Here is a 23,899-nt window from a genome sequence, read left to right as displayed (position 1 = left end):
TCTATCAGCCGGTGATACTTTGATTAAGTAGAGCTGTACTAATCACATTTCTTAATATATCAAATGATTTTGTATGACAAGACTTAGGTATGAAAAGAAATAAAAATAAGTTATACTGTACTACAAAGTATAAAATGACGAAATGACAGCAAAGCGCCTCCTTATTCGAATGTGTCCGGATACATATGTATCGCGCAAATAAATAGTACTCTGTCTCCTTCAAATATTTGAATTGGTAAACATAATTAATTGTTTCATAGGAGTATAAAATTGTCATATAATTTTGCAGGCGAATTTAGCCAATATTTGAAAGCAATGCAGTAATTGTACAATTCAAATTGAAATCAAACAAAATATATTTCAAAGTTGCGTTCAATGTATAAATAATTAGAAAAAAAAAAAAACATTTATAATTCTCTTACCGAAGAAAATAATCTTTAATTTCAACGGTGAGAGATGAAGAAAATTGATAGAAAAGAAAGGGAAAGAAGGTTGACACTCTTTATTGTTTCTCTCTCCTCTTTCCCAACTCCTCCGTTTCCTTCAATCGTTTTAGGAGTAACTTACTTTACCAGAGCTTCAATTCAATCTGGCCTACCCATACTTTGTTAGATTCTATAATTATTCAGGGTTTCTGGAAATCGGTTTAGATTATGGGATTGGGAGATGCAGATCTTCTCGACGACGGGGATAGAGGAGGATGCAAAGCGGCGCCGGTATCGTGCTCTATTTGCTTGGATGCTGTCACCGACAATGGAGATAGATCTTGGGCTAAGCTTCAATGTGGCCATCAATTTCACTTAGGTGACTTAATTTTATAATCTAGCTGATTCTATTTTCTACCTGTCCAATGTTTTGCAATTGATCAATTTCAGATCAGCATATTTGGTTGATCTTTTTTGCCCCAGTTAGGCACTGCTATTGATTGAATTTGATGACCTGGGAGTAAGTTGTTGCCTAGGAAAGTTGAATTACTACAGTTCTTCTGGGTAATTGACTTTTGGGTGCTTTAATTGTAAATTTCTGAGTTGGTCCTTAATTGGTTGCTCTCAATTTTGTTTAGATATAGTGCAGAATACACATGCAGTGCAATTTAGTTCTTCTTGGAGACTTGGTCCATTGTGGGGTTTTGAATGTACTAAAATTGTTGCAACCTTAACCACTCCTAGTTAAGTATAATGTAATTCTCCTGGTGTAAATTTGTAGGACCAACAAACAAACTGTTTATATGTGTGTGCCAGTAAATTTTGGAATCAGATTAGCAGTGGATACATATTTGCAATACATTCTTTAGAGGCAATAAGAAAAAATAATCTATGGTGATTGTTTCTACTATCCTATTCGCAGAGAAACTTTTGTTAATTGGAGCATTGATATATGGTGACCTGACTTCTTTTTTTGTTGACCGGTGAAGCCCCTAACTGATTGACAGGGGCTGAAGTTATACCTTGTTAGCTGTCTGAACAACGCGTTGCCAATAAATTAATAATGACCTAACACCCAAAGTGTGTAGGGTCTGTAGCCTAAATTTGTCATAGGTTTATACTAATGGATGGTTTTTGCTATCTTTCTAAGCTGTTGTTTCACCAACTTATGTAGCTTGATGGTAATCGTTTGTCATCTGTCTTCGCTTCTGTTTCAAAGCTCGAGTTAGCTTTAGCCATGATATTAATTAAATCTGATTTGGTACATATTTCCTTATGGAGATATTTTTGTTAGGCCTGATACATTACTCTTATGCTTTTAAGTTATACTCATCCCAAACTTTGTTTATCAGTGAGATGAATCAAATGAGAGGAACCACATTACGTTTCTTACTCCATATGTTGTTGCATGAAAAAAAAACAGATTGCATTGGTTCAGCATTCAACAGTAAGGGAGCTATGCAGTGCCCCAACTGTCGGAAAATTGAGAAAGGACAATGGCTATATGCTAATGGTAGTCGTCCACTGCCTGAGTTTAGCATGGATGACTGGGCCCATGACGAGGATCTTTATGATCTAAATTATTCTGAAATGGTAATTTTCTAGATTTATCATCTAACTTTTTTTCTTCAGTGGTACTTGTATATATATGTGTCTAAAGAGCATGTTGAAGCATTCCATGTTATGTAACTTATTTTCACCTGTTCCTCTTTTAGATGCCTTCTTATATGCCATTCATTTCAAATAAGGGCAACCATGTGTAACGTGCACTGCATTCTCTTACAGCCTTCAGAAATATATGTGCAAGTTGTGACCATATCAATGAGATTCATTTGCTTAAAATTTCATCTGTATTGGAATTGTGGGGGGTTATAAGCGCAACCATCAAATATTATCATATAGTGGAAGAATGTTATGTTGCCTGATGTTCATTCACTTTGAAGCTACAAAGCTTATTTAGAGAATGGCTTCCTTCATAAAAATTATGTAAACTTGTCTTGATTGAATATTGTCTAATCTAACCATTTGGGCTTCTTTTAGCTTGGTTTCATATTTTTTCCCCTGGCTTGAGTTTCTTCGTATCAGCATAAATTCTACCTTAGACAAACTATTTCTTTCCCTTGTTATCCATCTATCACAAAAATAATTGATTCAGCCGAGATTAGCTATTTATGTGGGATCTGTCTTGGGTTACTTGTGTTGAGTAATGTGAGGAAACCATGGGAAGAGCAGTCAGGAACGCTAGAGGACATACTTGGAGCAAAGTTTGTCTTATCCTGGGTTATTTGGTATGAACTACTTGATGGTCAGATAGAGGATACCTGTCTGTAGCATCATATGGCTGTTTCAGCAGCTTAGATTATCATGAGCTTATCCTCAATTCGCCATACCTAGAGGTTAAATGTGAAGCATTATATGGACTATGGTTGTACATATGAGCTATCAGATTAATTCGATCAAGTTTGACCTACCATTCTCTCCCTCAAGATATTCATCAGTTGACATCCCAGAAGCTTCTGTGAACTTTAGTCACTGTGTTAATGTGTTTTCAGCTATTAATGAAGTATGAACAGAATCCCTATTCATTCCCCACTGACTTTTACTCTCCTTTTTCTTTCTGCCTTGTACTTACCAGTATGTTTTGGAACAATCTTTTTCCAAGACTGACAGTTCAGGGAACAGTTTCAGTTCAGAGAACCAGTTTTTCCCCTAAAGTGGCTGTATTTCTATCCAGAATGTATACTAAATATGACTAACCTGATTTTGGGGATCTTAATTTCTGAATTAACCATGGAGGGCATTCATAGTTGGCTTCAATATTATGACTTCATGTTTGTAAATAAGCTTAATTTCTATGTTGCTAAAGTTTTCTGAACACTTTAAAATAACTGTTTCAGTCATTTGGAGTGCATTGGTGTCCGTTCAGTGGGATAACAAGGCTCCCTTCATCTTTTGAGTAAGCCTCTATCTTACCTTTTGTAATTTTTGACATAGTATTAAATGCAATTACTAGTGAACTTTATTTCTTTTCTGACGTATAGATCATGTAGGTGAAAAATATTTGAACGAATACGATATTCTCATAATTTAGCTCATATGCCTTAATAATCAAAGAAAGCTAACACCTTGTTAACCATCCATAATGTTTGGAATTCCCTAGGCACAAATTTGGCACACACATTTATTCATTTGTTTTTATGTATTTCTCTATATGTGACATTTTCAATCGTAAGTTCGGCGAAACTTTCTGAAAGACATGAAGATAATCTTTGATTAAGTTCAGGATGATTACTATTGTTTACAGCCAAATCTTATACTAACAAAATATTACCCTGGCACCCTAGGAGTGCATAGCTTTGGTCCACAGGCTAGAAATGGTGCCTTGGAGAACCTTTTGATTATTGTCACCTGATGCATTTTGCTTCGGCCTAGGGGCCCGGCTGTGGGTGGCTGCCTATGGAGACTTTTACAGCAGTGACTTCCTGGTATCTAGTATCTACCACATAGCCTGCGCCCAACTAGCTTTACCCAAAATTCACATTCACTACATCCCCTCTGAGAAACAGCGACCAAATTATGTAGGTCCTTTGTACAAGTCCTAGGTTTGTAAGCCCTGTTAACTGGTGGGCATCTAGAAAGTATAAAAGGTACCTCTAGGGGCTTGGAGCTGTCCATTTCTTCTGTTAGTTTGGCTAGTTTGTCAGCTTAACCATTGTGATCTTGAAGCTTAGGTTGGTGGGTGAGTAAGTAGCTGACTGTGACAAATAGTATTTTTTTTGTGAAGCCTTGTTTAGATCTCCAGCTGAGAAGAGTTGCTGGTTCGCTGAATAGTAGGCCTGTGCTCATCACAAATATTATGCTCTGGCCAATTCTTTTGTTTTAGTGTAATTTGCTTTTAATGTGTTACTTTGGAATCTCTAGCATTCTAGGCAAACACAACTATGTTTTCTAAAATTGTTCGCTGAGCTTCACCTGTAGCGAAATATTAGGAGTCTCTTTTGGTCTGTAAGACTGTAAAAATTTGACCTCTTGACAATGTTTAATTACCTTATTTATGGATCCTTATGGGCTTTCCAGATGTTGCTTCATAAGGTGCCGTGTAAGCCAAACTTGTAATCTGGATGATTTTATTTTTTTATCATCATTATTATCTACAATTTGGACAGACATTCTCTCAGGTGCTTGGCGCTGTATATTGTTTGACTAGCCTTAACAGATGTAAGAGAATGAGTATTTATTATGCTATATGTTACTACTATATTTTTGCTATATTTGATCTCCTTATACTTTTTTTTTTCTATTATATTCTAATTTTTCTGAGTTAATGATACATTCCTATTGCAGTGAAGGAGAGTTTTCATCAAGCACATGTAAGACTACATTTCTCTACCTTCCTGCTAACGCTTAGATCAAGTTTGTAATTGGTCTATTTGATATCTCATAGATCATGATCTTGTTGGACATACGCCTGTCTTTGAACATACGCCTGTTTCATCCGCAACTCATCCTTGCCCTTATATTGCTTATTTTGGGCCAATACATGCATCTTCTACAACATCAAGTACTAGTGTTTCAGATGGATCTAATTATAGTAACCATTGGACTGGCCCATCAGTTCCTAGTGAAGTTCCCAACTCATACACTTTTCCTTCAATGGATGTGCACTATCACAATTGGGACCATTCTTCTCAATTCGCTCCAAGCAACCGGATTGCTGGAGCAGACCAGACCCTGATTGCACCCATGTCACAGAGAACAGCGAGGAATAGCTCTGATATCCCAAGAGCTGGAATGCATCCACCCTTCATGCTTGGTCACAGGTCAGTATGTTGTTTTGCCTGATATTTCTGATCAAATCTGTTCAGCATCGCATGATTACCAGAATGAGTAAATTTTGGCACTTTTATGTTACAGTTCTGCCAGCAGAGCCCCCAGCTCAGCAACCTCCTCAGTCCTTCCACCATACCCTGGAACTGTAGCTCGGACACGTGACCGTCCATCTTTTCAAGCATACTTCCAGCAGTCTAGTAGTAACCCTTCGGCACGCAACCCTGTTTTACCCACTGGACGAAGATCCAGCAGTCATAGAGGTTTAGCTCAAGCTGCGCCCCCAATTGCCTCGTCATCCGACCAGTCTGGTGGTTTCTACTTCTTCTCATCAAACTCTTCAGGGAGAAACTTCCATGAAATGGAAAATCCCCACCGAGAACCGTTCCATGGTTGGGAGCGAGAACACCAACCTTCATTTCCTTCAAGCCAGGTCGATAGAGATTCAATCTGGGGGCCCTTCCACCCACCGGGTCCTGCATCTGAGACTGGAATCAGACACAGCAGTTTCCGGCTGAGACATGGATCCGAGAGGATGCCATCTCAAAATCGGTGATAGGGCATGTTATTATGTTCTGGTGAAAAAACTGTGACCACCACGAATTAAACCAGACAATATATGTTTGTGCAACGATCTATAATGGTTGGTATCTGCCTTGCACGGCAGCCCTGAAACTACCGTGGCATTGAAATTATCGCTTTCAATCGCCACCAGCTTGTGTGATGGACTTTGGCTTCCTCTTGTTTGTATGCCCCCTGGGGCAATAAGATCACTGTTTAACATAAAGAGGGTCGCCGGTAGCCTTCTCCGAGGCTGCCCACCTTATTCTTTTTTAAAATCTAAATTTGATACTTTTAAAGAAGGGTTTTTGGCTTTTTAAACCAAAACCTTTTCCCGAATTCTTGTTTTTCCCATGAACTATGAGATTTGTTTTTAAAACCACGAACTTTCATTTCGTTAGTATTTTCCCAACCCGACCCGAATAACATATTTCTGGTAGAGAAGTTGTCGAAAAAATGACATGGACGCCGGATATAGGAGCCTAAAACGACGTCGTTTTACGACTCAATCACATTTAAACATTACCCAACTCACCTAAAATCGAATTCAGCCAGCCAATTAAATCCTAAAATCGGATTCCGGCATCTTCGTTCATCTGCTCACTTCGAAATCAGGCGTCTTCGTTCTATCTCAGGTAGGTGGGGAAGTTGCTTTTGGGCGTCCTCGCTTTGGGCGTGCTGGCTGCGGATGTCCTGGCAGTGGGCGACCTGACCGTTAATGACAAATAGGATTAAAATTGACACATAGACAACCCGGGTTTCGCCGTTGACTCGCCAGGGGAAAATCCTAACGAAATGAAAGTTCGTGGTTTTAAAAACAAATCTCATAGTTCATAGGAAAAATCGTAATTCGGAGAAAGGTTTTGGTTTAAAAAGCCAAAAACCCTTTAAAGAATTATTTGTTGGGCTGTAATCATTTTTGGGTATTTTTTTTGTCATAGACGATGCACATAAAACCTTTGCGATGCTAACACAACCTGGAAAACAAAAAACCTTTTTATGTGCAACTACAGCAGTTTTCAGTAGTTTTTTTCGCTTGAAATATCTGATCTTTCATTTGCACCCAAAACCTCATCTCCCCAGTTTCATACCTCAAGAAATTTGTTCTTGTGTGATCCATCAAATGTGTGTGTAGACAACTTTAAATTTTTAGAAAGAGATGTATCTGGTCATATAAGAATTGGTTGGTACTTTGGATCAAGGAGACGGTGGGTGTTTGTGATAACATGACATTAATAGAAGTAGCATATAATAGCAAAGAGCAGAAGCCCCATTTAACATGCAATATAGTAGCCTATGCAAAAATATGCTTAAATCAGCAAAACACTGATCTAGCACATGTCACCTCATAACTTTCAAATTCAACACAAGTTCACTAATATAGCAGCTCCCCATCTCCTGGATCTAGTCCATTCGATGTATCTGAAGTAGATGGTGAATAAAGTAAGAGACGAGTTATTTTTTGCCAAAAATAGAAATGACTCAATTATCTTGAAACTTCTCAAAATAGAAAAATAACTCAATTAATATGGAACAGAGGGAGTATAAATTTCTTTACATGATTTTGATTTAGGTTTGTAAAATGTCCACTTGAAGTTGTTTTTAAGTTGCGATCTAGACTTAGTGATTGGAACTCATTTTTAACCCTTTGTTTCTTTCAAAACTCAACAAAAACAAATCAAACAACCAATTGGTAGAATATTAAACAAAAACATATATGCTTCAAAATTAAACGCCTAAATGCATATGAATTCCAAGTTATCATGTACAACTACAAGGACATGCTCGCCGACATCATGTACACACGTACTATTATGCTATACAATATGATCGTCGAGAACAAATGTGAAAACACCCCTAATTGGAGCCGCAAAGTCTCGTGGTGCGCCCCTGACATTTTGATAATACTATAGTATTGTGAGCCTAAGTAGATTTAATTGAAAATTTATGGTGTATTTCAATCTTCTGAACAAATTCAAATCGATAACTTTTTAAAATTTTAATAAACATTTATACTTAAAGATGATTTGCATATGAATTTAAGGTTATTTAGCATTGTAAAATGGTACTACTAATATAATGAGAAAATAAGAAAGAATTATAAAAATAAGATAAGAGAGGAAAATTTGAGGCACGCTGTTGTGGATAATAAATAATGTAAAGAAAAAAGTAAGGTGAGTGAACCGATTTGATGGAGCAGGCGTGGTGAATGGTAAAGAAAAATAATTACACACGATGCTAAAATACAAAGAGGAACTCGCGTAGAACACGCAACCCTCAAAACTCGCTCCATCTATTAGCTCTTGCTTACTCTTTCTGCTTTTCTTCTGCACTTATTTTCCCATCCATTGCTACTTTTTTTTTCCCGGTCAAAGCTTTGATCATTGTTACCAAAGTCCACTTTTTCTTCACAACTCATGCTTTATGTACTTGCTCCCCTAAATTTTAGCCACCGCATTTAATATGGCTAATTTTCTAACGACGCCCTCTCTTCTGTTGTAATTAGACGGACAGCTCACGTGTGCGTGTCTTGGCCAAGCATGGTTAATCTTTGGATCAAATCCACCGTGACGTGTCCTTTAAAATGTATGTTTATTTGTCAATCCAAAAGAAGACAGAGACACTTCTTTTTGCAAAATAATTTCATTAAAAACAAATATTACCAAGTTTAATACTACTAGTACTATAATTTGTATGATTAAGTGTGGTGGGATACACAAATACATGAACTATCAATTCAATTATTTTCAAGAAAATACATAACCTATACACTTTTTTCGTCTACTAATAGCATGCAATATTTGATGAGTACAAGTTAAAAAAAGAGAAATTGTATTAGATATTCATATTGAGGAAGTGTTTTTACTTTCTAGTGGATAAAACCACTGTAGAAAAAATGTACTTATTGTTTTTTTTTTAAAAGAAATTTTGTAAAATTGAAATGTATAAGTAGATTATGAGTCTATGTATGGACATCCAATGTAGAACATGGCATGAATTTTGTGGATAACGGATATAAGTATATATAATTATGTCCTACTAATAGAAAAAGTGTTTTTTAATAAAATAAGAAGTATTTATACTATTGTTTAATTATAAAGTGATTGTATCATGTCCTGTAAAAGATCTGCATATTTTTGGTCGAAACCTAATTAAAATATATACAGTAACAAAATATTGCATAATTTTGTGACTTAGGTTTTAGGAAGTAATAGGAGTAGTTCTTAATAAGAAACATGATTAGCTCTTATCCTCTTATGAAGAAGCATGTGAGTAATTAAAATCATTAAATGATGGAGTAGTAATTGTGCAGCGTAATTAGTAGATTCGTGGGTGGAGCTCTGTCAGAAAATTAGAGACGCAAATAGGAAGGTAAACATTGATGCAAAATGTCAAAAGAAGAAGATAAAGATTTACTGGAACAGTGTCAAGTAGAGGTCAAATCTTGAGGGGTAAAAGATAGAGTTTTTTCTCATCATTTCATTGCTCATTTTGAATTTTAACTCTGTTTCTCATCATGCAACCAAGGAAAACATTTATGAGTTTGCATGGGCAAAAATACACATGCCTTTAATTTTCCTTCACTCCAACCCCAAAACAATCAATAATGCTTGAAATCAATCAAAAGATATATATATGTAGATCACTTTTCTTGCGTGATCATGATGACAATTTAAAGAATGGCCACTCTAAGACTCCATTGCTTTAACTCTCTCTCTCTCCACTTCTCCTATATAAATACAAGTGCTATATGCCTTCCCTTTCATCTTGAAGATTTGTAGTTTGATAGTTATGGGTGTGTAGCCCTTGTTGGAGAAGCAGGGCACGTGCATGTTTATGTGATATGTTCGTATCAATTTGCACGTGGTCTCCTTCTCCAACATGTGTTGCCCACTCTCTCCGAAGACGTGGCCAATTTAGTACTTCTCTAACAACTTTATATTAATTGTGTGTTTTGATTAATCCATATCTTTAAGCTTACATGCTAGTATATCCTTACAATTTGTTTTTTATGGAACTAGTTAATTTTTGTTTTATTTATGTTCGAGCTCTCGAACTATATATATCTTAAGAAATTCTTAAGATTATTATGAGATAGCACTAGATTCTTGTCCAGGCGAATTTCTTATGATATTGTGTTGCAGTAATGATAAACAACCAAATTTTGTATAACCAAAATAAGATTATATTAAGAATTTGATGTATTAATTATATATTAAAATAATAAATGTAGTAAGTGGACAAGTTAAAAGGACTTATTAGCCTTTAATCTCATTTTTTATTTTTATATTTGAATTTTTTTTCTATTATTTTTAAAATTTGAATTAAAGTATGCACTAATTACATTTATGGTTCTAAAATATTAAAAAATTATACACAAATCATATATATATATATGACCACAATATTATGCACTTCTCATGTACTCCCTCCGTCCCGCTTTAGGAGTCCCGGTTGATCAATTTTGGGCGTCCCGCTTTAGGAGTCTCGGTTGAGATAAATTAATAAAAAATACCTATAAAGTGTTAAAAGTGGGTCCCAACATCCACTACAACAAATAAAAAAGTGTTAAAAGTGGGTCCCAACAACCACTGTAACATTTATTCATTGGACACTCAATTAAAAGTGGGTCCCAACATCCACTACAATATTTATTTATTACACACTCAAACACTTTTTTCTTAAAACATGTGTCAGACTCAACCAGGACTCCTAAAGCGGGACGGAGGGAGTACTATATATACATCCATATATTTTAATTAAGTACATAAATAAACCTTTTTCTTTTCAAATAAACTAGTTTTGATCGTATAAAATTTGGTCACGTAAATTGACGGGGTCGTACGATGCAAATTGTGATTCATTTAAATGAATCATGTAGCGTTCGCCATCTTTTATTGATGGAGGTGTCAGATGTGAGTGGTTAGCACACTTTTATTCGTTGTAAATTGCTATAAATTTAATTTATTTGTGTTTGGAAACATAATTTTCATCATGCTCCATTTTATTGTGAAGTAGTGGGACTGTTTCACAATAAAATTTCAGTATGGGCTTGTAATTATTTTTGTTTTATTGCTAATCATTGGACTTTGGGGAGTAATAATTTTTAGAGTTTATTCGCTAAGCCCAAGTTGAATTTTATGGTAGGTTATTTTCCTGCAAAAGTTTTTTATTTGGGGATCTCTCATTTAGTCATTTTGAAGCTTAATTAATTTGTTCCACTAATCATGAAAAAAAATTAGTGCATAAATAACTATATTTTCATATACTATAATGAATTAATTTAACACAATTTCTGGAGCAAAAAAAATGTTTATATACAACTAAACACCTCCAGGTTTCGACTTTCGAACAGAAGGAAAGTTATACTATAATGCATATTTGTTTTTTAAATAAATAAATAGGAACTTTCAAGTCACCATGCATTAATTGCATAAGATGTTTTTGCTGCCTTGTTTAATTAGATAATTCAATTAAATTTCGAATCTAGTATGGCACCAGATCTATTATTTGGGATTGTGTTTAATAAGAAAATGGTTTTGGATAATTATGAAACTAATCAATAAACCCAAAATTTTTTAAGACCGAATTCGATCCAAACTGAAAATTCCAAAAAGTTCAAAAACTATCCTTATAGAAATTAGAATTTTGAAGAAATTAGAATTTTGAATTAAAAAAAAATCTAATTTACAGTGTACACATTCTACACAATTGTGAGAGAATAGCAAGAAATTAAATTGCGAGGATAATAGAAATTAGATTTTTGAATGAAAAAGAGGTCAATAATAACATGCAATTTCCTGCGAAAATGCAAACAAATAACCTATTCACTCCTTTACCTCACTTAAATTCAATAAATTGAAACTTGGTGTCAGGCGGCAGGCAACCTCTAGGGTAATACTAATTAGAATAAAAAACCCAAATGCAATCTAGGCAAAACTTATAATGAACCGAAAATTCAAAAAAATATGAACCAAAATCCAAATTTTAATTTGGTTCAGGTCAAGTAGTTGATTTTCGAGCATTTTACTCGCTCTTTAACTTTCGTTATAATGTGCATCATTTTCGTGCTACTGTGTGACATGCATGGATGCTTATTTATTTTGCTAAAATAAATATTCCATTTTCATTACCACCAGGTATGTTCTGGTAATCATGTTTAGTGAGCAACAACTGTGTTTTATAGAACACGTCCTTAAAGATGATGCTTAAAAGAACCGAATTTAATAGAGTTTTATAGCCATGTTGAACTATGGTGTGTCGTTGTCCAGTCGATTTTACTTGAATACATCACAGTTAGCAGCAACTACAAATATCGAATTTAATAGAATTATAAAATCATGGCAGAACATGATATGACAACAACTTGAAAAACTGAATTTAAGATGATGATAGGAAATAAAACAAAATCAGTTCAATTATTCAGCCGGTCCCATTATAAATGATTCCATTTATTTTTGTAGACTTTTACTTAGGGCCGCTATACATTTAACTTTTGGTTCGGGAGTTTATTGTTGATAAGTGTATGAACGTTGGGTTCTGAAAAAATAAGTTCGATCGGTTATTGATTTTTAGTTTTAATTGATTGGATTAGTTTTATTTTTAAGAAATAGATGAGTATTTGACCGAGTATCATCATGAAGAACATTGTGGGGTGTGTGTCATGTCTTATTTTGCTGTGTGCTTATTTTCTTTTTAATCATTTTTGTGGAGTATTTTTTATGTTGTATTGTTGTTGGTTTTTCAAGTTTCGTCATGGGCGTCAAACTCATTTTACTTTGTAAAATCTTTCTTGATTTTAGATTTAGATTAATACTTAATCAACTAATAATTTATTAAGAAAATTTTCTAATTATTTAAATATGCATAATAATAATTAATATAACAATATAATCATTACCATTATATTTTTTGTATTAATAATTTATTGAGAAAATCTTAAATTAATATAAATTAATTACTATATTATTTTATCAATAAAATTTTATTTATTATTACATCAATTTGATAATTGAGTTATTATCTCAATTACTAGATTGAATTTAATGTAATTGAGCTATTATCTAAAATTCTAACAACTTTTCTTGATATTTTCAAACATAAGATAAATAATCTATTAGGATCAAATCAGTTGACTTTATATTGTAAATCTTAATTTGTTTTCTGTTTATTGTCATTGCCAATTTAAGGATTGTTTTGTTACTTATTGTTATATTATTTTAGTTAAATGCAATTGATAATTTCAAGTAATTGTGTTGTATTATATACGTTTTTTTAAATTTACTAAATAATTTGAAATACATAAAACCGTAACTTTATATTAATGAAATATATTATAGTATCATAATAATAGTTGATATTACTGTCATTATAAAGGTATCCGTAGTTGGGGCGTTTCTTTTGGACGTGAAATTTAAGAAATTAATGCATTAGAAGTTAAAGTGGGAAGAGTATAGTAAAAGAGAGAAAAGTATGGGTGAGGATAAAGTTTTTACCAAAAAAAGAAATGACTCAACTATCTTGGGATAACTCAAAATGAAATACGACTCAAGAGACGAAGTGATTATATCCAATACTTGTAGTATATAACAAATGATTATTATTATAATTTTAGTATAGTGTTTAATTTAAATATAGAAAATTTGTAATTTCGATAACTATCCAAGCATAAGAAAATAAAATTGTTATGATTAATGACAAACATACCGTATTGCCTTTTGATTTGGTGCAAAAATTGTGTAAAATGAAATGTTAGATTAGATGAGTGATAAAGTAAACTAAAAATAATGACAGCGGACCAATTTTAATTGGATTGATAAGAAGTGAACATTGATATATAGTAATAAATGAAATAAAAAAGAAAGCGAAAGTAATCCGCTCCGTAACGAGGAGAGCACGCATCAAATGAAAATGACAACATGTCGAATATTATGCCTTCAAATGCAAGTTTTACTTTGCTTCATAATCATTAATGTAATCATCTCTCATTTCCCTTTCAACCCCAAAAATCCAATCCAATCCAATCCAATCCAATCGACTAGATGGTTTTACATTGAATTGTAGAGAAAAGATGATGACAATGGAGGGTATGATGGATACGGGGGTGCTGGACGACATAATCAGGCGCCTATTGGAAGGGAAAGGAGGGAAGCAGGTGCAGCTCTCCGAGGTCGAAATTCGCCAGCTCTGCGTCAACGCCCGCCAAATCTTCCTCTCTCACCCCAATCTCGTCCCTGTCCATGCTCCTATCAGGATCTGCGGTCTCTCTCTCTCCCTCTCTCAATATTGGATCATGTGCTTTTTATTGGGGAATGTAGATTTCTTAGGTCGTGTTGAAAACTAGATTTATTTATTGTTGGGAATATGTGCGGAAATTGCGATGCATATGGCCGGAATCATGGAGTAAAAAACATAAATTATTACTTGTTTGGTGAAATTGAGGTTGTGTGGAGTCAATCTGATCAGCTTTAAATCTAGTAGTATAATGTGTTAGGTATAATGAGGTTTATCTTATTATTTGGTTGTTGTTTACCAAAAAATATGCTGAATGGCAATGGATTGAAATGAGGTTTAGATGAGATGGTTGCATTTGTGATCAATAGGTCTCAACATTGTCTGTAGAAGTTCACATCTTTTGGTGTTATTGAGATTAGATTTGATGTTTGTGATTTCTCAGTGATGACACTCCTATAGCTGTTATTCGGATCATTAAAGATCACTAATTCTAGAACCTGTAAATGAGGGAAAATGATTGGTATTTCCACCACTAATACTGCTTTTGTAATGTTGAACATACATACTTGTAAGATTTTATTAAGAGAAAAGGAGAAAGAATGCACTGAAACAAAACATTAAACTTTAAAATTTTATTTTCCGTCCATCTGGTGTCATTTTTTGTACTTGTATATTTATTATAGATATTTGTATCTTTTGTACAGGTGACATACACGGCCAGTACCAAGACCTTCTGAGGCTCTTGGAGTATGGTGGACATCCCCCAGCTGTAACTTACCTCTTCCTTGGAGATTATGTTGATAGAGGCAAGCAGAGTTTGGAAACGATATGCTTACTTTTGGCTTACAAAATAAGGTATCCCGGTAAAGTTTACCTCTTGCGGGGAAACCATGAAGATGCGAAGATCAACCGTGTTTATGGATTTTATGATGAATGTAAGAGGAGATTCAATGTCCGGCTTTGGAAGATATTCACCGACTGCTTTAATTGTTTGCCCGTTGCTGCACTCATAGATGAAAAGATACTTTGCATGCACGGAGGACTATCTCCGGAACTCAAAAATTTGGACCAGATTAGAGAGCTTTCGAGGCCAACTGAGATTCCTGACAGTGGTCTACTGTGTGATTTGCTTTGGTCTGATCCTGATTCCAAGATTGACGGATGGGCTGATAGTGATAGGGGCGTCTCTTGCACTTTCGGTGCTGGTGCAGTTGCTGAATTTTTGGCTAACAATGACTTGGACCTCATTTGCAGGGGTCATCAGGTATATACTACCTTTAAAGCCCATTTTTGCTGTCTCTTGTCATGTTTTTATGATGAATGATTTTAATTTCTTGAAGGTGGTGGAGGATGGATATGAATTCTTTGCCCATAGAAGACTTGTGACTATATTTTCCGCCCCAAACTATGGTGGAGAGTTCGACAATGCTGGTGCCCTTTTAAATGTTGATGAATCGCTAATATGTTCGTTTGAGATACTAAAACCTGCACCAAGCAATTCAAAGGTTCCTCTAAAGAAGGTATGTGCGTCCCGTTTCTTAAGAAGAAAATTTATCCTTTGATGGCCTCATGACATATGTGACTTAGCATGTATTCATTCCATTTTCTTTGCATTCTGTTTCGACAGCCTCCCAAACTTGGACGCAGCATGTAAACCAGAAATCGTAGATAGAGAAGTAGGACGAGGAGAAGGCTGCTTTTCTTTATCTGTTGTGTACATATATAACCTCAGCATTAAAGAAACGATCTGCAAAATCGGGAGAGAAGGAAGGTGCTGATATCAGTTGCTTGAGGAGAAACTTATTATATGTAAGCACTGTTGCATTTGGTTAAAGCGAATACTAAATATTTGGTGTTGAGAAACTTGAAAACAGTGGAATGTGTTTGTGAATCCCTTTCTGACTCATTGTATTTTATTTTTATCAATATTCTCACTCATCCATAAATCTACTTTTAGAATGTATTCACAGTAATTGTTTCGTCTTAATATATTTCGTACAATTGATCTCTGTAGTTGATTATACATTCAAGGTTAATTTGGCCTTCAAATGTTACCTCTCTTACTATCTCACAACTTTCAAGGTTAATTTGGCTTTCAAATGAATCCTCTCTTCACTTTCTTGCTTTTTATACTCCATTTTTTCTGAATTGGATTAATTGCAGAAAAATTCTATTGTGCTGTGTTATACAAATCTTTCTACACTTTGTATATCATCTTCAAGCATACCTCCAATTGTTTTAGGGTCATAGTACTCGTGTGAGCATACTTCCGCAACACATCGCCACCTGAATGTCTGATTGAATTGTCGGGGGAGCCGGAGCCGCGCTGATCGATCATAGAGCCGATAACTCTCCTCTTTGATTTGCTCTTTGCTGCCTTCACTCCAATCGGACGACGCCTCAACTCAAAGTCCACTCCCTCACTTGCACACGCAGATGCGGATCAGGACTCACCGTCGCTCGAGGTGTGCTTTGTGTGCTTCGACCACAATCTCGACTCTAGGCCACCCGATCACTTGTTGACGTGACAAACAAATAAACGAATATGTATGACTTTAGAACATTGTTGGCAATTGAAACATAAAATGAATGTAAAAAAATATCCCACATCGGTGTACTAAAAGAGCTTAATCCACTGTATAAGTCTCATGGGCCCCTCCTCCTATCACCAATTGGTTTTAGGATGGAACCCATGGATTTCTATCAAACATAATTAACATTCAAATGTATTCGAGTACTCGCTTTACGAAAACTAATGGACTTAAATACTTACCTACGATGCTAGTACATTTGATCCTGCAGCAGCAACACGTTTGCAGTGGATATGAACAAAACACTAACTGCAACTGCAATAGAAAATCTGGGAGCATAAGAGCACTTGTGTGTTAAAACTAAATTTTCAAAATTAACAATTAAGTACCACTATCAGTTAAGCTGATATAGTTACATGAGATAAATTTCAGACTAATATTACCTTACCAACATTTTTCATGTTCTATAAAATAGTCTAATATGCATACCCACATCAGTGTCTAACTCCACGTCAGCCAATCTAGACCTACTAACGAATTTGTCCGTCAGCAAATATATAATCCATAGAAATGTCTGAAAGTTGTAAGGGGTACGATTTCGTTAATAATTCCATCAGTAAATCTCTTTTTTCCCCCCCAGTGAATACAAAAATATATGCAGGCTATAAGCATATGTAGAGTTAACATTTTAGCAACCTAGTTGACTGTTGGGAGGAATGACCTAATTCTGAGGCGCGCAGCGGATAAACAAACCTCCCCAATTGCAATAATATAATAGGAGCACAATATAATAGCAACTAATGTGGACGAATCAATAATATGATAATGAGAAACGATAATGAAAATATCAACACCAAGATTTTACGTGGAACACTCTCTTCAATGTGAAGAGATAAAAACCACGAGACCCACCGGTCTATCAAATCCACTATCACCAAGGAGAGAATACAACCAAGAAGTTTACAATGATATCTAATCCTTAACAACACAACGAAGGCACTAGATAATCAATAAAACTTCAAAATGCCACGTCAGCTGCTCGTGCTCTTGCCGTCGGTACGACGGTGCTCTTGGCTAAGAGCAGGGTCGTGCCGTCGGCAAGAGCACAGCGGCGAGCAGGGTGTTGGCCGCGCCGTCGGCACGACGCTTGCTCTTAGCTAAGAGTACCGATGCAGATGCTCTTAGCCTCTTCTTTTTCAGTTGACTTTTTCTAATTTATTTAAATAATTTCAGTTGACTTTTTATCGTTTATGTTAATTTTATTACTAAAACAACTAGTGATAGACTTTCCAACTATTCAAAACATGATGCAAAAACATATGTAGGCTTTTATGTCATCCATGTGTAGAGATAGCATTTTCGACTAGATGCGACATCCTTTTAACATTGTAGATATAATTGGGTTATCCTCTCCTCGCTGGTTAGGCAGTTTCCTCTGCTCAATTACTTTTTCTAATATATTTCAATTTTCCTTTTTAGCTCACATTTTTCTCATTTATCGCAATTTTATTGTATAAAACAACAGTGACAAAATTTGCACCTATTCAAAATCATAATATAAAAATATATAATGGCCTATATTCATAAGTAGAATTAACATTTTCAACGAGATGCGACAATCTTTTAATGTAAACTTGAAGAGAGAAGTCTAATTGTGTTAGTTACCAAGCTAATTACTCGGCCACTTGTTTTACAATTGACAATTTTCTAATTCATTAACAATTTTCCTTTTCAGATGTCTTTCTCTAATTTAATCTATCTTTATTCTATAAGCAATAGGTGATAAAATTTCCACCTATTCAAAATCCTATAACAAGAAGATATGTAGGCCTAAAAGAATATCCTACTCTTTTTCAATTTAATTTTTTAGTCTCCCCCAAAACCAAAAATCTAAGTCTTTAAAAGGTTTTTATATACAAAATATTGCATCAATAAGAATCTGCAGCTTATTGCATAGAACATGGCTTAAACAGGTGGATGCAAATTGAAGGTAGGCCTGTCAGATCGGGTATCCACGCCGAAAATTTCGGGTTTCCGATCCTGAATTTTCCAAAATCTAATATCCGATCCGAAAATGATTTCGGGTACCCAGTTACCCGACTCGGGTATCTAGTCCCGAAAAATCGGGCATCCAGTCCCGATTTTGGATTTTAATTTTAATTTTGATTTTATTTTTTTTAACAAAATTAACTACAAACTTGTAATAGTTTGAATTTGATACAAACTTGAATTACTTCGATTAAGAGAAAAAAAACTACTACTAATTTTTAGCAATAAAAAAATCATAAGTTATAGCATCCATCATTTATCTATAATAAACATCACAATTCATATATTAACCCTAAATTTGACTTAAGAGTGAAAGGTTTTTGGGACTAGTTTATTAAATTTATTTTAAAAAAAAAATCGAGTAATTCGGGTATACCCAATCGGGTATTGGATAACCCGATACCCGATAATTCAAAAAATCCTATACCCGAACCCGATCCCGAAACCCGAAAAATCGGATATTGGATATCCAATTACCCGATATTTTGGGTTATGATATCGGGTATCCAATACCCGATATCCATTTTGACACCCCTAGTAGCCGGTACACATAGTTGCTTGTTTGGTTATCTGGTTCCCGGTTACTGGGGAACCGAATCGATTTTAATTGGTTATTTTAAGCATATAATCAAATACCTGTTTTTCAGTCCTAATCATATGATCCTGTACTATATATATATATATGGTTTGGATCTATAAAGACCAGATTTAAATACAGAAATGCAGAACACGGTCATACGTAAGACATTTTTAGGTCATAGTTAGTTTATTTTTAGGTCATGCTAACAAAGCATGACCTAAAATGATCTTAACATGATATAATCCCAAATCTTATAATATGACCTAAAACTACTTAATTATGACCTTCCGTGTTTTGGGTTAATTATTGACCATTAGATCATCTAATCCTAGGGCCAAGATTTGGGCTGCATTTCTGGATTTAAACACATACTTGTTTTGATCATCTCCCTATATATATATATATAGGGGAGCACTAGGGTGCCCCCTTATTTAGAGTCACAACGTACATCCAATCTGGTGCTGCCATGTGGCACAAAACATGCAATATTTTAAACACAAAAATACAATCTAGTTGTACATGCATTTTCGCATATTGCATTTTTGTTGTATGTAAATTGCATTTTATAGTGTTGAGTTTTGCATTTTCACATAAATTGCATTTTTTATTGTTAAGTTTTGCATTTTCACATATAAAAATGCAATCCGTCTATATATAAAATGCAATTTAAACAGTCAATATCTAAAATGCAAAACTTAACAATAAAAAATGCAATCTGCATATAACAAAAATGCAATCTGCCGAAATTCCATTATAGCTTCTACAAACACGTATTGCATTTTTCTGTGTACAATATTGCATTTTTCGTGCCATGTGGCAGCACGTGGTTGGATGTACGTTGTAACTTTAAAATTAGTTGTTATACTAGTACACCCCTATATATATATACATGTTTTTTATTTTAACTGAGTTAGTATTAAATTTGAATTTTATTTTTACATTTTATAAATTTTATTCAAATAAAAGTATCATATGTAATGTAATATTTGGCTTAGGGATATGTTGTTTCAACGAATTATTTGAAGGAGAAAATAGCCTTTTGAATTAAAGCATTATTAATCAAATTATTTAATTTTGAAATAATAAAATCAAAGGAGAAATCAATTTTTTTCGGTTTTTAAACTAAGCCTCTGGTTATTAACTAAACCGTTTGAACGGTAGAACCAAAACCGACCGGATAAGCAAGTCTTAGGTACACATATAATTTGTTGTTATGGTCGCTTAGAATTTATACATCATTACAAAAAAAAGGGCATACGCCAAATTAAATCTTAATTGTGACTAATATGTAGAGTTTGGTAATTAATCCTAATTGAGAGGGATATATTGTGCCAACTTTTGGTAAAAGAAGTAAAAACATAACACAAGGAAAACAGAAAGGGAGCATAAAATATCGTCATTAGTAGTAATATGGTTGTGTATTAGTTGAAGTGGGATTCAACCCCAATATTAATTGTGTGGAGCCTCATTAAAAGCCGTTTGGTCCGTTTCGACGTCTCCTTGAAGGAATTTCTCCAATTCAAAAGGTGCCAAAGAACGTGTTTTGATAATATTCTGGCTATACTGACGGATGATTGATGCCTCCGGTAGGCTAATGCCTTTGTGTAGCTTATAACTCCCATTTCTCATGCTCTCAACCCCCTCTTCCAACTCTACCGACTTCGACTTATTTTTGTACATCATGTATAATGTTAATTGGATCGACCCCAATATGAATCCAATCCCATTTGGTACCTACATTATTTTTCAATTCCCAATTAGTTAAATAAAAAAGTTGGGTGCGATTGAAATTGAGATTGAAGAAACTTACCCCAATATAGTAATCTTTAACCACTAGGGCATAGGCCGACCAAACTCCTCCGTTGAGAAATTGGAAAAAGGAAAGGAAGAATGGCATATACTTTACACTTTTCATCGCAATCACTCTCCTCTGTAATATAAACTCATTTCAATCACTAACCATATAATACTTAATTACTACTTAGTATATTGTAAATGAAAAGTACAGTGGTCTGAACATATTATCACATGATAAGTCCAACTAATTACAATTAAAGAACGATCGATGAAGATAGGTACGCGCGTACCATGGCGGAGAGAGGTGCAGCATACATCCCAATAGTTAGTCCAGTGCATAATAGTCCAACCAGTGTGATCCGAATTTCTCCCTTCAAAGCTAATAGGGTTATCATTACGACAACCCCAAGAAATCCAATATTCACTACCGCTACCAATTTCACCGATTTAATCTGTAATTCAACATGCATGTATTATTAAATAACTATATTTGATGACCCTCAATTAATTAGGAGAATATATATGTACAATTTGTAACCTTGATGTTTTGGGGGGCGTAGATGAGGAAGATGATGATGTAGATGACGTGCAGAGCAGCACCGGCCCCATTGACGGTGACCACAAGCAAACCGTCTGTCTTAAGGAGTCCGTAAAATGTCCATAAACATGTGCTCAATAATGTGGTTATGTAAGGGAGTCCATCGTAGTCCTCTGTTGATTTCTTTTTCACTACCTGCTTGAATGTTTTTCTAATACAACACCCTAATTAATCATTTGTATATACTCCATGTTTTAGTTTATATTAGGAAGAATTGAAAGAAGACTTACATTGGAGACGCAAACATAAGCATAGCGATCACATTTCCTGCATCCCAAAAAAACAACAACTCGTGAGTTATAAAATTTGATATCATCATGCAAAAATCATGGCATGTTGGTGAAAATGAATAAAAAGGAAAATTGATATACATGATAAACATAGAACCGATAATTACCAATTATCCCAAGAATTAAGCTTAAGCTAGCCATGGAGAACTATATTAATGAAAGGAACAAAACTTGGAGAATAAAAATTAATGTTTCTTCTTTCGTGTTAGTATTTTGATATATGTATGGGCAAAAATAAAGCATTACAGATTCATAGTGGTAGGATATGCAGATATGGGAGAATGTAACTAAGCTAAAAAAAAGTAAGCTTAGCAATAAATGAATGTGTAGCTCTTGTAGGGTTTGGAAGGTCTTAAATATTGTTCAACAAATTATTGCCACGTCTAACATTATTATTTTATTGTACATGTCACTAATTCCACTATCGAAAAAGTGTTACGTTTCGGCACCTCCTTTAATTTTCTACTATCTTTTTGCCTTACCTTAAGCATGTATCATTAATCACTCTCAATATTTCATGTTAGAAAGGTTTTTCTGTTTCGTGTGTATAATCATATACTATGATTATAATCTTGCTACTTATTTATTTCTAGTTTTAAGGGAAATTTTGTGGAATTGTTAATTTCATTCGACAACACAATAAAATAAAAGAATTTTATGTTGAACATGGATAACTCAAATCATGACTTGGGCTGAATTTAATTTCTCCACAATTTTTACAATAATCAATTGTTTTCATTACTCCATAAATAAGCGGTTAAGTGAGATGTGAGTCATGTGACCCCTAATAGTCCATTCTTATTCCAGTAATATCACACCTTCAACGCCCACTACTGATACATGTGAACGGCAAAATTCACTTTTAGGCAATCTGATTTTTTAAAATTGGTTTATATATTGACAATAGGTATTTTTTGTATACAATTGAGTAACAGCAAAACTATAATTTTTTACGATGATTTGCATGTAACACCAAAACAGATTATAATCTCATGTGAAAAATCAAATAATACCGAGTGAACGCGCACCGGAAATGCAACATTTGAAGTATCCTAGTACAACTAATCCCGAGCGAATGCCCCTACAAAAGAAAAAAAACATTTTGATCTATTATACCATGTTCAAGTACAAATAGTCTACCCTAAACTATAAATGCAACATTTCGCCAACACATTCAACAACCCAAACAGTACAACAATCATCTCATATAATTCATCAAATTTATAGTTTGGTCCGATTCGTGCTCTAAAACCAGTATAGTTATGCAGTTTCAACCGATTCAGCCGCGACTCGACACCAATTGTACCGAAATTTTGAATTCTTAAGGTTTTTTCAAAACAAAATTGTACTCTACCGGAATTGAACTCTTGACCTATAATTATATCTATAGCATGAATTTTCAGTGTTCTAGATAGCTAACCATGTGTAATACAAATGAAATTAAAGATAAATAGTTATGTATAGAACGAGAGTAATTCATTATCGTTATAGGTCATGATCTGTAATTGCTAGTAGTATATAATTCATCCTTATTCCATAGAAAATAGAAATTATGTTGTGCGGACAAAAGATAGACAAATGATCAACATCTTATTCTTATTTTGATATACGCTTCAAATACATCACCAATTTTCCTAAACATGAAAGAAAATATGGTTGTTTAATTAGTTTAGAAAGGGTAATTGAATTTGTCAACATATAACACCGTGGCTTTCGCCTTTTGTTTGAAGTTTTCCTAATCCACACATCATTTTTTAAATTACTTTACCCAAAAAATATAAGTACTCTCATTGTATCTAGTCACTACCATTTTAGTAAAATGGACTCGTTTAAATGTAAGTGGATTAGTATTTTTGAACAAATGTAGATATGGATCATATTATTTCTTCTTTTGTGTTCATCATTTATTGAAGATTGCATTTGTTTGCAAATCCTCCGCTTACATTCAGTTTCCTCCATGAAAATGCAAATCGAGACATGATTTGATACTGATAAAAAAAAAATGA

At 34.3% G+C, this 23,899-nt stretch overlaps 3 protein-coding genes across 4 annotated transcripts; 2 read left to right on the top strand and 1 right to left on the bottom strand.

Moving 5' to 3' along the window:
* Positions 1–447: 447 nt before the first annotated feature.
* On the top strand, positions 448–6,152 carry LOC125222374 (RING/U-box superfamily protein). Of its 2 annotated transcripts, none has more exons than XM_048124933.2 (6): positions 448–804; positions 1,849–2,018; positions 3,323–3,381; positions 4,770–4,795; positions 5,041–5,245; positions 5,340–6,152. In XM_048124933.2, exons 1-6 carry the CDS (start codon positions 654–656, stop codon positions 5,806–5,808), a joined length of 1,080 nt encoding a protein of 359 aa, XP_047980890.1. In that variant the 5' UTR covers positions 448–653; the 3' UTR covers positions 5,809–6,152. The 2 variants fall into 2 exon arrangements, with proteins under 2 accessions (XP_047980890.1, XP_047980889.1); XM_048124932.2 differs by having other exon boundaries at positions 449–804; positions 4,870–5,245.
* A 7,626-nt stretch (positions 6,153–13,778) lies between these two features.
* LOC125218603 (serine/threonine-protein phosphatase PP1 isozyme 9) lies at positions 13,779–16,057 on the top strand. Its single transcript, XM_048120298.2, has 4 exons — positions 13,779–14,074; positions 14,753–15,312; positions 15,389–15,568; positions 15,676–16,057. The coding sequence occupies exons 1-4, from the start codon at positions 13,885–13,887 to the stop codon at positions 15,700–15,702; spliced, it is 957 nt and encodes a 318-aa protein (XP_047976255.1). The 5' UTR covers positions 13,779–13,884; the 3' UTR covers positions 15,703–16,057.
* A 4,477-nt stretch (positions 16,058–20,534) lies between these two features.
* Positions 20,535–22,123, bottom strand: LOC125218329 (bidirectional sugar transporter SWEET16-like). Its single transcript, XM_048119980.2, has 6 exons — positions 22,001–22,123; positions 21,834–21,870; positions 21,544–21,754; positions 21,296–21,457; positions 21,019–21,138; positions 20,535–20,942 (listed from the first exon to the last, which is right to left on the bottom strand). Exons 1-6 carry the CDS (start codon positions 22,032–22,034, stop codon positions 20,658–20,660), a joined length of 849 nt encoding a protein of 282 aa, XP_047975937.1. The 5' UTR covers positions 22,035–22,123; the 3' UTR covers positions 20,535–20,657.
* Positions 22,124–23,899: the final 1,776 nt, after the last annotated feature.

The sequence above is a fragment of the Salvia hispanica genome, chromosome 1 (assembly GCF_029641045.1).
Source record: "Salvia hispanica isolate PSC_SH4W2 chromosome 1, Shi_PSC_v1, whole genome shotgun sequence".
Lineage (NCBI taxonomy): Eukaryota > Viridiplantae > Streptophyta > Magnoliopsida > Lamiales > Lamiaceae > Salvia > Salvia hispanica.
This window is presented reverse-complemented; position numbering and strand designations above follow the sequence as displayed.